Source organism: Ixodes scapularis, unplaced genomic scaffold (assembly GCF_016920785.2).
Source record: "Ixodes scapularis isolate PalLabHiFi unplaced genomic scaffold, ASM1692078v2 PGA_scaffold12__126_contigs__length_90152505, whole genome shotgun sequence".
In the NCBI taxonomy this organism is placed as follows: domain Eukaryota; kingdom Metazoa; phylum Arthropoda; class Arachnida; order Ixodida; family Ixodidae; genus Ixodes; species Ixodes scapularis.
Window position 1 is genome coordinate 29,630,174 of NW_024609838.1, and position 18,293 is coordinate 29,648,466.

The 18,293-nt window shown below is 46.6% G+C and overlaps 1 protein-coding gene across 1 annotated transcript; it reads left to right on the top strand.

Annotated features, from left to right (window-relative positions):
* The first annotated feature begins 4,607 nt into the window (after positions 1-4,607).
* LOC120849287 lies at positions 4,608-17,600 on the top strand. The gene is made up of 3 exons (XM_040221476.1): positions 4,608-4,711; positions 15,414-17,431; positions 17,584-17,600. The coding sequence occupies exons 1-3, from the start codon at positions 4,608-4,610 to the stop codon at positions 17,598-17,600; spliced, it is 2,139 nt and encodes a 712-aa protein (XP_040077410.1).
* Positions 17,601-18,293: the final 693 nt, after the last annotated feature.

An 18,293-nucleotide genomic window follows, 5' to 3' on the forward strand; every position in this document is an offset into this window, starting at 1 on the left:
TTTTGACGGTAACGTGCGCATGAATAGGTCACTTTGTTCAACTTATGCGATACAGCCTGTGTGTCACACAAGTTGGACAAAGCGACCCCTATAGTCTTATCTCCCTGCCAATAAGTAATGGGTGCTGAAACTGCCTATTAAGAAAATAATAGAAGTAAATGAAGGGGTGCAGGTGGATATCTCGGACTCCCAATCCCCGCGGAAAGTGAATATACGACGTCTAAAGATGCGGGCTAGATCGTTCGTCATCTGTACATTGCTTTGGACGCTCCGTCCGCGTGATTACTAAACGATGCCTTCCTGTCGTTAACGTCCAAACTATTACTAGCCTGTTGAGACGAGAATCGTGACGCCGTAATGATCGTGGAGTTCGCCGCGTACAAGAAAATCGTGCACAGAAGTGGTAAGTGGGCTGGAGGCACACTTAAGCATCTTTACGTCCGCCGACGTTGCTTAACGTGAACTGCAGCAAAGGATACAAGCGCGAGCTGGTAGTGAGTCTGAGTCTTAACTTGCTAGGTGGGTTCCGCAGTGTCTCGCTCGTGATTGTAGCTTCTGTAGCAATTAGTATTTCCATTGATTTATTTTAGCTGTAAAGTCTCGGATGAAGCATGTGCTAGCCGGCATACAAATGGTAGCGTTCTGGCGTTATTCTCAAAAATTATGCCAATGTAATATAACCTGCAATTTTTATTTAAAAAAAAAGTTTTAGCATGAGTGATGTTTTTATCTCCAACGTGCTAGAGCGTTGCCATATATATGTAACAGAAAATGTGCCTTTCCAGAACTGTCCGAGCCTTTAATCCTGCTGATTCCTTTGCCTTGTTTTGGTGCAGAGAGTAACGTAAGTACTAACTGGCTACTGCGAGGAATTATAGATCAGACCCGTTAGGAACGTAATGAAATGAGGCATGCTGTAACGCCACACACATAAATCGTATTACCATTTCCCAGTACAAATGTTTGGGGAAAAAAAATTCGACATGTTAAGGGTAAGGATACATTTTATTTACAGAATAAAACGAGCAAAAATACCCTTGTATGCGGGGTAGGGCAGGAATTTACTCGCCTCAAGTTGTAGATATATACAAAAAATAACTAATTGTGCCACTAAACAAATTTGGTACTTTACAAAAAAAAAAAAAAAAGAAACATAATACAATTAAAAGGAAAATTTCGGACATAGATCGTGTTGAGCTTTTTCAACGTTATAATTCAGGTAAGCATATTTCAATATGTAGTGACAAAGATCCCCATAAGTACAATAACAAGCGACAATAAATAAGAATACCGATGTTCACAAAATGTTTCAGCGTTAAACTCGTCGACCCTCTAGTTCGATTTGTTGAAAACAAAATGATACGTTTACAATTCTCTGTAATGCCGAATTAGAGCACAGCTCTTGAGGAGGAGGAGGGTAGAGCACGAAAAAAGGGGGGGGGGCTATGCCCCTCCTCTCCATCCCTCCTCATCTCCTGCTCCCCTCCCATTTAGCGGGAAGTTTTCGCTAAATATTCTGCTAAATTTAGAAAAAATTTCCCCGCTAAATTTAGCGAAAACATTTCCCTGCTAAATTTAGCGGAAACAATTCCCTGCTACATTTAGCAGGGAGCTTTTGCCGCTAAATTTAGTGAGGAAATTTTGCCGCTAGCACGGGCCCTATGACGTGTTAAGTAGGACCATTTCTGTTCTCATCGACGGAAATAAGAGCAAAGTCAGGCTCTCAACTCTGACGCTGTTGATTCAGGAACGTGATAACTAGGCCTCCACCGCGCTTCTCTTGACGCATCATCTATGCTTGTCGCTCGCCTCTAATAGACGCTTTGCACACGCGCCAGATTGCAGCCGCCATTACTGAACTTCTCTTGCCCTACCCAGATACCGATCCAGTGAAGCGGGCGTTCACGAGCTTCCACAAAGGCCAATGCAGCTAGAAGGACACAGTAGAGTCTAAAATGACAATAACCTGCCCTGCTGTCATGATGAGGTGAAACGAACGGAATAAAAGGAAACCAAAATTGAAGGTCGGTTTTGGCGGCGCCCATGCACAGCTGCCGCAAAGCGTCTATAATCTTGATCGCGACATCATGGATAGGAACCATAAAAGGGTGCCACCGAAATATCTCTTCGCCGAAAAACCGCCATTGCATTTTATTCACTTCCAGAAGAACGAACAGAGAGCCAAATGACGCATCTGGCTTCCAGCCCCAAGACGGCAGAGCTCTTGGCCATCCGCGGTGCATTCAATTGTAATATAAATCATCACGACAAACAAATTCACGTCTCTAACGACTCGAAGGAGGCGATACGGGAAAGTGAGCGAGTGACCAGTCGCAATCGTCTCATTCACGAAATCAAGGTACTCACTAAAGTCCCTCTGCGAGTCCATGGAAGTTAGCTCAACCTCGCATGGGACCCGGCCATACCGATATCACGGGGAACGAGAGGGTTGTCGCGGCGGCGAGGGATTAGCTCTGCGCAACTACGCCTTCACAAATCCTCGTTCACCCTTCGGTCCCAACTAACAATTCCATCTCGCCAGACCCAGAAGAGCACAGACAGGAAGCCAGAAAGGCTCGAAATGCTCGCCTGGCTGCGCTGTACCCGGGCGACGACTCGCCCAGTCCTCCCGGGTGCTCCAGGGAACGGGTCTGCCTTCGCGGTTTATAAACAAAATTAGCCATCAGTCCTGTTTGGTTCGCTTAATTCCACAAATCCTCCTTCCCAGGGGACACGGGCCCCGTTGCCCACTGTGCACACAATGTCGAGTGTCGGCCACACGCACCGACTTCATCTGGGGACTGCGCTAAATTCCTTCTTTTTCGAAATAGCAATCATAAATAGCAAGCAGAGGTCAATATAACTCAGTATATCTATACTGCATTTCATCTTTTGGTGAATCGAGGCGGAAGGTTAGGGTCTTCCACAGCCAATCAAGCGCCAGTTTATGAGTGACGTCACGTCGCTCCTTGGGCGCGTATCAGTGCGCGAGTTTGAACGGCGCTGGTTGGAAGTCCGGCGTGAGCGCGGTGCGAATGAAACGTTTTTGTCTATTGGTTTGTGAGGGCATTCTGACTTCGTGTACTTTGCTGGATGTATTGCACCAGTTCAAGTATCTTTGGCGATCGTGGCTGGAACCTCTCGACCTACCGAGGTTGACGCGCAACTCTGCACTCTTCATTTTGTGAGCGGGACTGGTGGGATGGCACGGTATGCTTACACAGAAACGAAGCCCAGAAGCCTCTCACGTCGAGGGGAAGCAGGCTCCGCCGAAACTCTTTGCTTCACTTCTTGTGCCACACGTAAAATTGGAGACTTTTCTGTCACGCAAAAGATCAGATAGGTCTGGGCAATGGAACGTCGACGCCCACTTAACGTCCTTGCGTAATGTATTTATTGCCTGCATGAACTCGCAGGCAAGACATGTATGTCGGATATGAAAGTGCCGATGCCGACTGCTCTAATCTAAACTAACAATACGCTGCAGGGAGCACTTGGGAAGTGACGACTGACGAAGCACGCACGGCGAAACGTAAATCTTTTTGTCCTCTTTGCAGCGACAATAAAGGCATCCGGCACTGACGAATACGCGTCTTTTTGCCGGCGACACCAGAAATGCTGCCAGTTGCTCTTTTTATGCTGCCAATGGCACATTTCTTCCGCAGCCATGCACCGCAACTCTGCCGTAGCGATCCCCGTTACCCACGCTTCCCAGGCCGCCACTCGAGACAGTGGGAGTTTTAGGGAACCGTTTTTGCACACCCGATACGCTACGATGGGTCCTCCGGTACGAACTGCGCATGTACGAGTCTTCTTGGGTAGCGCATGCGCAGTGCGTACCGGTGGGCCCATCGTATACCGTATTGGATGTGCAAAAATGGTTCCCTAAAACTCTCTGGTATCGACGTCTGATACCCTGACTCGAGAAGGCTTAGGCCTATGTGAACTCGAACCTAGCCATTTTCGAAATCTTGGAAATTATTTGAACTCGTACTTTGGGAAGTACGGGAAATATCTAAACCGCGCAGTCTAGAAACTGGAATTAATGCTATTTTCATTTTGAAGTTAGTCAAGAACTAAGGGTTGACCGAGTAGAGATGGTGTAGCCTAGCCTTCATTTATTTTAGTGCCGAGTGGTAAAACTAAGAAAAAAAAGGTTAAAAAAGAAAGTCAATCCACTATAAGAAATAAACCAAACATATTTTTATTAAGAAAAATTCCGGAACCAAGTTTTATATTTTAGGGACGTTAAACTTTGAATAATTATCCAGCTTACAATCGCACGAGTACTCAAGCCCTGTCGTTGCAAGGACATCAAACTCCTGCAAAGCAAGCACGTTGTGAAAGGGTCGTCTTAAGAGGGTCTAGCAGATTTGGGGGAGCCTGGAAGAGCCTGACAATGACAGGCACTGCCAAGGGCGTTGTCCAATTGCTGCGGAACAAGAACACTGCCTAAGTGTTAGTATGTACGAGCAATACCAGTTGCTCGAGCAATATTCTCACCGAACTATGCCACGACTAAGAATTACTGAATGAATTCACGCTTGCATACCATCCGAGGGCCATCTTGAGGGTGTAGCAAATGCAGAATAGCCTGGAGGGGCATCATGACAACAAACATGGGCCAGAGTGTCACCAAAGTGCTGCGGAACAAGAACATTGTAAAAGAGTTAGCATGTACAGAGCAATATCATCCCACAACTACGCCAAGGTTAGAAAGTATCGAGTTAGTACGCAATTAGTTCACGCTTTCATACCATTTGAGGGCCGTCTCGAAGGGGTCTAGCACAAGCAGGCGTAGAAGGGCGTCATGGGAATGTGTTTGAGGAGGGCGGCTTCTCATCAGAGGTATGCGGGGCCGCTTAGAGGCCAACGACCAGATACGAGATTTTGCAAGGCAGAAGATGTTCCTCACCCTGGGGGAGTAGAAAAGAGGCAACGGTGGCCAGAGTAGAAGAGGGGTTAATGACAACAATGTCAAGAACGATGTACGACAGACAATCTGCTTCCCGCATCTTGTGTTCCACGTCAACGTCATGTTTGACATAAGCCTCTACATTTCACAGGCATCATTTGATGGAGAGCCTCGGGAGTCAGCAGTTCAACTTCCCCCAGTTTTAATGTCTTGTTTTTACTTGTAATGTAGCCCTTCACGTGGCTCCAGATAAGCTCAATAGGGTTAAGTTCGCAATGGCAAGTCGGCAAGCGCAGCACGCTGTGCCCCTGCTGCTCAGCGTCATCAACGCGGTACTTGTCGAGGTCTGGCCTTGAAACTTTAACCTTCTCCACGAGGCCCAGGAGCTCAGCCGGTCCCTTATGGCTTGTTTGTTTTGTGTGTGTGTGTGCGCGGGAGCTTGGAAGAGAGTGAAATCTAACCTCGTGGTGTGAAGCGTTTCCCATGACGATGACGCTGTTTGGCTTCAAATTGGGCAAAAACTACTTGACGAACCACTTTTCGAAGAGCTCTCCATCCATCTCCTGATGATAGTCACCGCTGCCCTTTTTTGCCCTGAATACTTCTAGCACCGTCAACAAAGCCCTCGCAGCTTCCCGCGTGGGCCACAGTAAGTCGCTCTCCTTTTCAACGCAAAAGGCGGCGTTGTATAAATAACTATTCGCGGCTGCCGGGCCACGTCGTACAAGCCTCTAGGCTTTGACGGACCCCATTTCCTGAATCGTAAAAAAAAGACCAATAAAAATTATTATTATTATTATTATTTGCCAGAGGGATTCTTGAGTCCAATTGTGAGGCCCTTGTTGAGGGCATCACTTGGCGTCTTCACAGAAGTTTACACCCGCACATCTGACCGTGTGTAACAAGCCTTGACTCATGTCTCATCCAGGTAGCAGACCGACCTGTTGTCCAGACGATACTGCTCGATTGTCCGGATGCATGTCGCACGCCAGACCACGAGATCCATGAACCCCATCAAAACAGCGTTCCTTTTTTAATGTGAACCGCAGGTTTTGCAAACTCTCACGTGACTGATCGTGGGAAACTCGTCATTCTCCAGGCTTGTAATTATAAAAAAAAAACATAGTTTTTTTTAGTAGTTCTCTTCATGTCCGTATTCTTATTGTTCTTTGGCCATATCCTAATTGTTGAATTTTATTGTAATGCAAATAATTTGTTTCAATCAATTGTTGCATACAAAAGTAGTGTGATTTGAGTGTAAGTGTCTTCATGATTGACCTTTGCTTGAACAGAACATATCCTCTGAAGCAAGCAATACCTTCTCTTCTCCTCCACCTCTTCTCCCCGCGTCAGGACCACGCCCAGATTGTTTCCCCAGCAAATTTTTGTGCACAGCACGGTTGGGCGCTCCAAGTGGGAGCAAAAAGTGGTTCTTACAAAGAAGACGCTAAATATCGCTTATATCGTGCAATATTAAAATCTGCACTATATTAAGTACAAAACGAGCGTGTTGGTAACGGTAATTAGACATGAGGAAGATACATAGAAAGGGGGGACGGACAACGAAGACATCGTTGTCCGTCCCCCCTTTCTATGTATTTTCCTTATGTCTACTTGCACTATATGAGTTGCAGTTTTCATACCATGCCTGCTTCGTCTCCTTTGAACGTGAAATTGCTTATAGTCTCATTTGAGAATTTAACGTGCACTGCAGTTGTCGCCCGTGACGCATATATGATTTAGCAAGTATGCGTAGCGGTGGTTAGGAAAGCGAAGACAGGAAGGAGTTCACATTAACTGAAGAGCGTGGAGCCCTTGCCTTTCTCAACGTTGGTCACTCGTTGGGGAGGAAGACATCAGTGTTGCGGAGTTGCCACTCCGGAGTTGGAATGATTCCGGAATCATTCAGCAGTTTCACGACCCCGGAATGGAATGGGAATAGAATGGCGACAACGTTGAGAGGAATGGAATGGGAATGGAATTAGGTACCTTTTGCCCGGAATGGAATGGGAATGGAATGGGCACAGTTCTTCTTTTCTTTTTTTTTAGTGTCTACGGTCAGTTAAACCGAGTCAGTCAGCGAGTCAGTTGCTCAGAAATAAAATGAGCGGCAAACTGCTAGCCCGCGAGGAGCCCTAACAGACTTATACGCCAAAAAAAAAAATGCAATACAAAAAACAAGCGTCAAAGCAAAGAGCAAAAGGGGAAAGGGGGGTAACTTGGCGCCTTTCACGGACGCGCAGGCGTCGGGCTTCGATGGCGTTACACGAGAGCGAAACAAGAAACCAAGCACCAAGCAAAAGAAAAGGGAGCGGCAAAGAAAGAAACCGCCATGCACAACTGCCCATCGTCCTTCTTGTCATGCTTTTTTTTGTTGTTGCTGCGACGGTTTGTAGAATGCACGCGCGCACACAGACTGAGATCTGAGAGCGGAAGCGACTCATAACTCGCAGAGCTCGTATAACTCGTTGACTCGGGCGCCGTCGAAAGATGATCAGGTATTGTTTTCTTGTAGTTCGAGGCGCGTTGTTTAGCAGACAGCCAACCCTGCTGCCTTCCACGTTCATTCGTGCGCACTCCTTTGAAGTGCGAAATGTGGGTTTGGTTCCGCATTAATACAAAGCGAGATTCACTTTCCCTCTTCTCCTCTTGCGCTTTGCTCCGAGGCTTGTTTTTTTATACTGCATTTGTAGTGTAAGTCCGCCTATTACTTGAGCTTTGTTCCGATGCTTGTTTTCTGTGTTATATGTTTAGTGAATTGGGGTTACAAGCAAGCTAGCGGATTCCCGCTCATTTCCGTTGACTTAGTCTCTGCATACTTCGTTTCACCTTGCGATGGACCGCTGCGGACGCTACGAGTCACCCTAGGCAATCCAGCACCGTGAGCGGTACTGCAGGGTCACGCGACACTCAGAAAGCACTGGATTGGTTTCGATGGCTCCCGTGCTGTCTTTTGAGGTCCATCGTAAGGTGAAGTAGACTATCGTCACCGCTCTTGGTGTGACCGAACTGACTAGACTTGCCGAAAGATCGTCCCGCGCCAGACGAGGCGCGACCGTTGCTGTGAGGGCAACTGAGACGGAGAGCTAGGTGCTAGCTGCCACTGAGGTTTTGGCGTCCGCGCGTCTCGGCTGTCCGCTCTGCATTTGTGCTCCTTGTCCTGGACCCTATCTGAGGCGGTGAGAAGTCAGTTGGACGGTGTTGTTGAGGAAACACGGGGAATGTCAATTCGAACGGTGCAGTATTACCCCGTTAATTGTATCTTGATGTGAAGAGCTTTGTCAACGCTGACTTCCCGACCGGTTGCCCAAACGCGAACAACCGACACCGAGGAAAGAGAAGGAATTGGTTGGGTACCGTCTACTGCCTGAACCCGCCGCTCGATCAGCGCGAAGAGGAACATCACAATTCGGACGAGAAAACAAGATAAATACAGATCGAGTCATGGCACCGTAGAAGACATTTTTCGACATTAGTCGCGAAGAAAATAAACAAGCCGCACGCTGAAAGTTGTGCAACGAAACTATACACGGTGCAGTCGGCGTATATAATCGAACTTTATTCGCCATCTGAAAAGGAAACACGAGAATGAGTATGCGAAGGGTGGAAAAGGGCAGGCGAACCGGCCAAAAATTGAATTGAATACGATAAGAGATATCGAGATTCGCAAAGCAAGCGTGAAGTTATGCGTTGTAAAACAGGTTTTGTGACATGGCCTATACGGTCCCTCGTGCTGCGCCGCAGAGGTAGCATTTTGACAGAGGATGTCTTCTTGCCGCTGTGCATGGAATCGCTTCCAGCAGTGTACTAGCCGTGTTGCTGTATTTGAAGAATACAGTAATATAGCTTATTCCTGCGCCACGCACGAACTGGATATTTTTATGATCTTCTCAAACAAACACGCTGGCCGCGTATGTCTTAAAAGTCAAATGCAAAAAAGTTTTAAAAGAATGAGTGGATTTAAGTTCTGCTGTTTGTTGTGAGCCACGTGGTCGCGAAACCGATGTCTTAAACAAGCATCGACATATCAAGGGGCTTTCTCGACGTTTGCAGTACATTGTAAATAAACACTTTCTGCCACCAGTTGTCCGCTCAGTGCTTTTTTGAGGAATTTATCTTTTTTTCTTGGAATGGTCTCTGCATTTGATAATGTCAGCTTTATGCTGCTTATGCCGGCAAAAAAATGTAGCTGTCAAGTGCCAATGTTTACTTTTAGGAATTAAAGGAATGGAATGGAACGATTCAGCCATTCCAGGAGTGGGAATGGGCTCAGTGTCTCCATTCCTAGGAATTGAAAGGAATTGAATTATCGAAAACTCTAATTCCCCGGAATGGAATTGGAATGGAATGGGGGTGCCCATTCCGCAACACTGGAAGACATCGTCCACAATGAGCCGCAATGCTCAGTGGCGGAAAGAGTCCAGCGCACTGGGCGTCGGCGGAACAGACGTCTTCCTTGCTCTCTGGGCGACGGCACCGACGCTGTGCCAGCAGAAGTGCTCGCCTGAACAAGCTTCTCCCACCTGAAGACAGTGGTGTAGCTTAACTCCGTCAGCTCAGACGTTCCTTGGACGATCGCTCTGTACGACGTGCTCGGAGACGCAGAACGAAGTTTGTAATGCACGTTGAGTACAACTTTACCGCGCTTCTGCATGCATATATATATATATATATTTTTTATTTTATATATATATTTCTTTTTATATAATATATAATATATAATATATATATATATATATATATATATATATATATATATATATATATATATATATATATATATATATATATATATAAAAAAACTTTTTTTCGCGTAAAAGTCATTTTTTTTACACGTGTGTCCCCACCGAACTGTTAAAAAAAAAAACTTGTTTTTTTCTTTTCAGGAGCCCTTTAAAGGCCGCGGCTTCAGCAGGCGCGCCTCCGTCGGGGACTCCGTTGTTTCTTTCGCCAGTTCGCTTCCAAACAGTTTGTGCAAAAAAAAAAAAAAAAAAAAAACAAATATATATATATAAAAAAAAAAAAAAAAATATATATATATATATATATATATTTTTTTTTTTTGCACAAACTCTTTGGAAGCGAACTGGCGAAAGAAACAACGGAGTCCCCGACGGAGGCGCGCCTGCTGAAGCCGCGGCCTTTAAAGGGCTCCTGAAAAGAAAAAAAAACAAGTTTTTTTTTTTTTTTAACAGTTCGGTGGGGACACACGTGTAAAAAAAATGACTTTTACGCGAAAAAAAGTTTTTTTTTTTTTTTTAGAGTTCTATTGACGGCGCCAGACTTGATTTAGTCAGTAGTCACCTCCTTTCCACTAGTTTTTTCTCTCGGCATTTCGGGTGCGAAGAGCAGAGGTGGATTGGCCTGGCCATCACGTTGAGATAGCGAGAGTGTATGACCATCTCGTTGAGGTGGAAAGAGTGTATGACCATTCCGTAACGTCATGGGCTTTTGCGCGAAGAATTTAAAATAAATCTCGCGCCGTCAATATTCTTGGAAACATTTTTTTTTCTCGAGCACACTTATTTTGTCGACACGCGTGCCCAACGAAATCGTTTAAAAATGTTTTTTTAGGTTTTTTTTTTTTTTAAAGCTGGGGTGAACCCAGCTTATACATGATACAAAAGACAGTCTGCAAACACGGGCGAGTCACCGCAATGTCCGAGGTTCGAATGTCGCGTGCCAAGTTTTCTTCTTGAACTCATTGGCATGTGACATTTGAAGCATGGATCTCGCGGTCACTCGCGTTCGAATCTGTATGCAAACTGTCGTTTGTATAATGTATAGGAAGTATTCACTAGCAGCCATAGCTGTGTGCGCGACTGCTCAGAGCGTGCTGACGGCGAGCTTCCAGGGGTCTTTCGCAACGTGTATTCCGCACCATCAAGATTGGCGGTCTTAGCAGCCTATGAATGAAAGCTCGCTCTGAGCATGCGCTGCAAACACCCCCCTCGAATATGGCGTCTATTGAACACCCCGAAAGCAACGAAAGTGAGAACCCAGTACGCAACAACGTTGGTACGCAGCTACATTTGTCATGTGATATCTTAAAAAAAAAAAGAAAAGCAAGGTTATTTTGAAGTTGGAAATATTACCTCCAATAAATATGTAACTCAGGTTCAGTTTGTGAATAATGAGATTTAAATAGAAAACATTCATTTTGAAGGAATCTTTCGATAGGTCAGATCGGCCCATTGTGCCACGAATGGTGAATAAACCATAGAGTTATTACAATAAACGCTAGAGACTCAGCTAGCGCTAGTGTCTACGGGACTTCCGGTTGCAAATTGAAGCAGACAGCATGCAGTCTACTTTTCCAGTCTTCCTGTGTATTCTTATGGGAAAATGCGCGTGAATTTGGTTTCGTCGCCAGAAAATCACGTGAATAACTTCTGTCATTTCGATTGTACCGGGTAGTATATGTACCTTTATTAATATTGTGAAAATGTAATTGCTTTAGTTGCAGCAATTTTTCTTTACCACTGGACGATGTTAAACTTCGCTACAGGCCCAAACCTCTGTTCCATGGCAGGTATGTAGAAACGAGCGACGATTCTAAGCAAAATAACGATCAAAAGGAATGTAGAGTGTGTTCAAAGTTCGCCAGCATTCCGTTGGTGCTTATATATTGCTAAAATGCCTGTCCTCTCACTATATGAAAATGACCCCGTCGTGCGTCTTTACGAGTGGTTAAAAAAACGTTCGAAACTAAAAGAATAAAGTACGTGGGCAACGAAAGGTGGTGTTTTTTTATTATTTCCTATGTTGGGAAGTTTTTATCGTGCACCTGTTCTTTGGCTCACCCGCTATTTCTAAATATTTGGAGCGTGCGGGTGATGATTGAAAACAGAACAAGCATCTTCGCACATTATCATGAGCAGAAAGAATAAAGCAGTGTTTATTTATTGACTTTCAAGAACTACGCAGTAACACTGAATATGTAACTCCGGAGTTACTTATTCAGTGTTGCTGCGTAGTTCTTGGTGTCTCTCTTAGTTTTTCAGGTATTTTTAGTTCTTTTAGCACGTATTTCCTCCATGCTAGAAAGCGCTGACGCCATGTTCGCGCTAACAGTGTCCGACAGTGCACATAAATACCGTATTTTCCGGGCTATAGTCCGCGGACTATACATGTTTAAAAGTTGAAATTTCTGGCTGTGCGGACTATCTACGCATGCGGACTATACCGGAATTATGTTTTTCAAGTTCGTTTATTATGACGAGACGTGACAAATTTTGTGCACGAAAGTGTATGTTAATGTTGATTTATGCACATTATAGGCTTTATTGTGAGCTAAAAAGCAGACATTTGTAAACGTGTGCCGTCTATGAGAAGATTTTCGTGTCGACTAACCACCAGGTGCGGACTATGCACCGGGTGCGGGCTATGCACCGGGTGCGGGCTATCTAAGCAAAATCTTTTATTTTTGACCCCAAATTTCCCCCTGTGGACTATACACCGGGTGCGGACTATAGTCCGGAAAATACGGTACATGTACGAAGCAGTTTTAGCACCGTTTTTAATGCCACGATTTTAAAATAGAAACGCCGTAACTGACCAATTATTTCATCGGCGTGACTGGGAAATGCTCCAATGTGCTTAGTATAGTACGAATTATTCGTGATATTTGCTCTTATAATCGAGCGCCAGAGAGGAAATCCACTCACTTTTTCCCGAAATGCATTACCGGAAGTCAATTTCGGACTGTTTGCTGTCTGCTTCAATTTGCAACAGCACACTAGCGCCAGTTGAACCTCTAGCGTATATTATAATAACTCTATGGAATAAACCAAGGTGACATCAACGACAGCGCTGCCAACCAGAAGTCTAATTTCTCCCAAAAATGCTGCATATTTATATATAGACTAAATATCACGTTTGACGTCTACATTATCGCATAAATTATTTATCCCTGCTACAAAAAAAAAAAATAAAAAATAAACGCGAACGTTACGTTGAGGACAAAGGCAACGCATTTTGTAGACATATCAAACTTTCTAACGCACTACTTCGCGATGCGTAAGAATGCCTCGATATAGCCGTGTCACAGGCCCTAGCCTTCGCTCGCTGAAGTATAGTCACTCATCTTTCCATCCAATTCCTCTCCCTCCCCCCCTCCGGCGCGGATGACTTCGGTCAAGAAACCGGGAGCGTATTCATTTTTCGTGTAAATGAGCAACGTTTCCATCATCATTATGAATGGCCGCGGTCAGACGCTTACATACATCACCCAAAAAGACAGTATGAAGACATCGTCTGAGGCGGATTCACTTCTTGTCTGCCGGTAGCAATGAAAAAGAAAAAAAAAAAAAAGAAACACGCTTTGAGGATCCTTGAGGTGTGTCCGCAGATAGGTCCCTCACCCTGTCTCCAGCGAACACAGTGTCTTTTGACGTGTATGAGTAGCACTGTCACTGTGGCTTTACGCTATTTACCTGTGAACGCGCACGTATTCGAGCGCCGGCCAAAACGGACTTCATATCGTTGAACGTACTAATCCGCTCTAAATGGATCGACGTCAGTCTATTTTTGAAAAAGCGCGCTGAGAACAAAACTGAAACTTTGACTCCTGGACGCGGTCGATATCGCTTCTTGAAACGTCTTCCGTAAAGTTAGAGCGGCTCGCTATGAATAAATACAGTTACATTCGACTAAAGACATATATATGGTTCACACTGAGTGATATCTATACTGCACGTTACTCGATCAACTAAGTTGGCGAACTCCCACGGAAAGCGTCATCCCTCCTAAGATAGCGCTGACTGACACGTCAGTTTCCGCTGTTAACCACTAGATTCGGAAATGCTGTTATTTGAAGCCTCATCTTTCTTGCCCGCTGCGGCCGTGTTTTTGAACTGCTGTTGCAAGACGCGCTTGCAGCGAGCAAGAAAGTTGGCGCTTCGAACAGAGTTAGCCTGGCCCCTCTAGTTCACTTTAGCCTGGCTGAGGGGTACGAGACGGGATCACGCTCTCCGTGGGAGGTTGCCAACTGAGTTGATCCAGCAACGTTGATCCATATATACAGGGTGAAACAAGGAGACGCCAAGCACTTTAAATCGACCGGAAAATTCGGTTTCACCTATCGCGCTACGACTTTGTGCAGCGTTGCCCACCGATGGTGCATTTGTTTTGTAAAATTTGCAAAGAGCGAACTTACCTGAGGAAAAAGTAAAGAAAGAAAAAGGCTTAGCTCCTATGGAAACGCAGCGACGCCACCGGTCTACAAACAACACGGCGCCGTTTCGCACGGGAGACAAGAGATGGCGCAACAAACGCCGCCAACGAACGAGCATACGGCGCCGAGAGCAGGCCTTTTTATTTTTAGCAAACGATCTTTTTGACTCAAAAGCGGCGCGCGTTCCGCAGGCGGCGACAGTCGTAGAAACAAAAAAGACAGGCGCGGAAACAGCAAGGAACTGCAGTTGTTGTAAGTTTCAACTCTGACTCGGAGCTCGGGAGGGCAAGAAACAGAAAAACCGACAACGAGATGGCGATAAATCTCACGTGGTACGGCGCAGCGTAAGAACGTAAACAGACAAGACGAAAAATAAGCACACACAAAGAAAAAAGAGACGAGCACGAGGAAAGCACGTGGATGCTCGGGTAACCTCGACTGGCACCTGACGGACTGAGCTTTGCCCGCGGCCTCACGTCTTGTTTACACCAGCTCGGGCGAACTTGAGCAAGACGAGATGCCTGCCGCCGCCATCAACCATCTGGGGGTGCGAGAAGCGGAATCTGAAACGTCGGTCGGAGGAGAGAGAGGGAGGACGCGAGCAACAGCAACAGCCCGGTGTGGGAACAAGAGAGATCGAAAACGAGCGCCCTGAAAGAAGCCACGCAAAAAGAACTCTTCTGTGTTTTAACGAAGCTTAAGTTGTAGATTTAGAATAATAAACAGTTCGTATTGGGTTAAACCTTGCGGTTGTCATTTACAACAAAACTTTCTGGTGCCGAAAACCCGGGATTAACCGCCAACGCAACCCCCGAACGAAGAAATGGCAACTCAAGCTACAATCGACCGACTGAGACGCAGAAGAGCAGTGGTCCGAACGTCAACAACGAAACTCCTGAACGAAATCGACGTTCTGCTGGCCACGGAAGACACGCATACGGGTGAGCTTCAAGAAAAGTTTGAACTTCTGGTGTCCAAAGAATCAACGTTAAAGGAACTGGACCGCGAGATGGAAGCAGTCGTGGACTGCGAATCGATAGAAGAGGAGATGACAGGCGCGGAAGTTTACCATGAAAGAATCAGCGTAACGAAGACGCGATTGCGAAACAAGCTGACAGAACGTGAACAAGCCGCTGCCAGGTTATCTTCGATGCACAACACGGCCGTCAAAACTATCGCAAATCAAGGACGGATGACTACGACAGTGAAGCTCCCGAAACTTGAGATAACGAAATTCCAAGGGGACATACGAGCATGGCAAGGATTTTGGAGCCAATTTGACTGCACCATTCACCAGAACGAAACTCTCTCGGAAATCGACAGGTTCAAGTACCTCAAAAGCTACCTGACCGGCAAAGCTGCTGCGGCAATTGAGGGACTCGCCGTTACTGCCGAGAACTATAAAGTTGCAATCGACCTCCTGAAGGAAAGATTTGGTCAACAGGAGCTGATCATCGAAAGCCATCTGTCACGGCTTCTAGAGATCAAACCAGTCCATGACTCCAGGAGCGTCAATGCGCTCAGAGCGTTATACGATGAAGTGGAGACGGGAGTTCGAAGCCTTGACGCCCTGGGGGTTCAATCGGATACCTATGGAACGATGCTACTTACCGTTCTTCGAAAGGTCGTGCCGGCCGATCTGAGCCTGGAGTACAACCGGAGGTCCGCCTCACGAACAGTGACAAAGCACAACAAGCTGAGAGACTTCCTGGACTTCCTGAAAATCGAGATAGAAAGCCGAGAAAGAAGCTTATATGGGTCGGGACATTCCGTGCCACGAACCGAGGATCAAAGAAGCTTTCGTGCAAGGAGAGATCAGCAGAGTCGTTATCCTCCTTCTGCATCTGTACTAACAACAGCAGCAGGCCTGGATGAAAATAACTGTGTGTTCTGCAAATCTGGTGCTCATCTGACTGCGGACTGCACATCCTCAATGACCAACGACGAACGCAAGCGTGTTCTGAAGGCTGAAAATAGATGTTATCGGTGCACCAAGAAAAACCATCGAGCAAAGGATTGCAGAAGTGCAAAGTGGCTGAAGTGTGCGCGGTGTGCAGGGAGACACGCAAGTGTCATGTGCGACCCGAACTTCAAGCCTCAGCATAAGACTACGGTAAAAGAAATAGCGGACACCGGTGAAACATCAACTTCGGAAGGAACGACACTCCAGTCAACGCTCAAGATAACAAACTCAGAAAGGAACAGGGGAAAGCGAGTACTTCTACAGACCGCTCAAGCCTGGGCAGAAGGTGAAAGAGAGCGTTGCCGGATTAGACTTCTCATCGACGGAGGAAGCCAGCGGACTTTTATTCGCCAAACCGTTTCCAAGAGGCTTCACCTGAAGGAACTGGGTGAGGAGGACTTGACTATATTCACGTTTGGAGATGCAGCAACGAAAACGAAATGCAAGCGAGTGGAACTGTGGCTCCGCAGCCAATACGACAGAAGATGCGTAAAAATAGAAGCCCTCGAGGTTCCTCACATCTGCTCAGATGTCATGAACAACCCCTCCGAGGAACTGCGGGGGCTGCCTGACGATATGAACCTCGCGGACGGGGAGCTCTGGGGCAATCCATGCGAGGAGGGAATCAGCCTTCTCATCGGAGCCGATCACTTCTGGGACATTGTAAACGGCAGTGTCAAGCGCTTGGATGGGAAGCTGATGGCAGTCGACACCATCCTCGGGTGGACACTTCAGGGTCCCCTTACCTCTACTTCTGCGACAATCTACTCGTCAGCAACTGGAGTGATGAGGGTGACTGTGTCCGAAACAAACGACGCGGAAAGTTCGGCTCAGCTCAGATCATTCTGGGAACCTGAGCACATCGGAATAGCTGACAACGTGGCGAAGACTTCAGAGACGGAGTTGCTCAGCGAATTCAAGAAATCCGTAAAGTTCGGGAACGAACGGTGCCAAGTTTCACTGCCATGCAATGGAAAAGGCTGGCCAGGTCAAGTGGAAAATGCTTGCCAGGTTGCGGACAACAAAGCAGAAGAAAAGAAGGCAATGGTGTTACAAGTAACTGCACCAGCTCTGTTTCCAGTTTTCGACTTGGAAAGGTACAACTCGGCAACCAAGGTGATCCGCGTAACTGCTTGGATCAAACGTTTCGTGAAAAATTGTGCCAAGACAGCAGACAAACGAAGCGGACCTCTCTCAAGCGAAGAACTGATAGAAGCCGAAACGTATTGGCTTACCATTGCACAAAACGAGACTTTTGTACCAGAAATCACGAGCTTGCGTGAAGACAAACAAGTTGACAGAAAATCGACTCTCGGGAATTTAAACCCATTCCTGGACAGCGACGGATTGGTGCGAGTGGGTGGACGATTGCAACACAGTGAGAACAGCGAGAATGTGAAGCACCCAGTCGTCCTTACCGCTCGATCACCCTTTCACCACCCTTCTCATCGCTGGAGAACACCGTCGGCTGTTCCATGCTGGGGTTCGAGACACGTTAGGACGGCTACGGGAATCCTATTGGATCATCAGAGGACGACAAGCAGTAAAGAAAGTAATTCACAAGTGTTTCGCCTGCCGAAAACAAAGTTGCCTGCCCGCATCCGAGCCAATGGCTCCCTTACCGGCGGACCGAGTCACAAGAAGCGACCCTTTCAGCATCACGGGAGTAGACTTCGCAGGACCTTTGATCTGCCGTCAACGGAAAGGAAGCAGCAAGTGCTACATCGCTCTATTCACGTGCGCGGTTACACGGGCGGTCCACCTGGAGTTGGTGAGTGACCTCTCCTCCGCCACATTTTTTGTTGGCTTTCAAGCGTTTTGTCGCACGACGCGGGATCAGCACGACAGTGTATTCGGACAACGCTTTAACATTCAAACGAACGTCGAAAGACCTTGAACTAATCTTCCGTGCCATCCGGTCTGAAGAAGTGCAGGCATACTTCTCGAATCACAGAATCCGTTGGAAATTTATTGTCGAGAGGGCTGCATGGTGGGGCGGATTTTTTGAAAACATGGTGCGATCCGTCAAGGTGTCTCTGCGCAAGGTGTTGGGACGCAGCAGCCTGGATTTTGAGGAACTAACGACTGTCCTGGCCGAGGTCGAGGCCGTCATAAATTCTCGCCCTCTGACGTACGTGTACGCAAACGCCGAGGAACCAGAGGTGCTCTCCCCAGCTCACTTCCTAGTGGGGAGGAAACTAACGAGCCTTCCGCCACATCGACTACCAACGGAAGCGCGA

Excerpts from the sequence above, each read along its gene's own strand:
- LOC120849287 (XM_040221476.1), top strand. The coding sequence starts at position 4,608 with ATGACAACAAACATGGGCCAGAGTGTCACCAAAGTGCTGCGGAACAAG. Across the intron at positions 4,712-15,413 it reads CATCCCACAACTACGCCAAG|GTTCAAGTACCTCAAAAGCT; the intron begins GTTAGAAAGTAT and ends GGAAATCGACAG.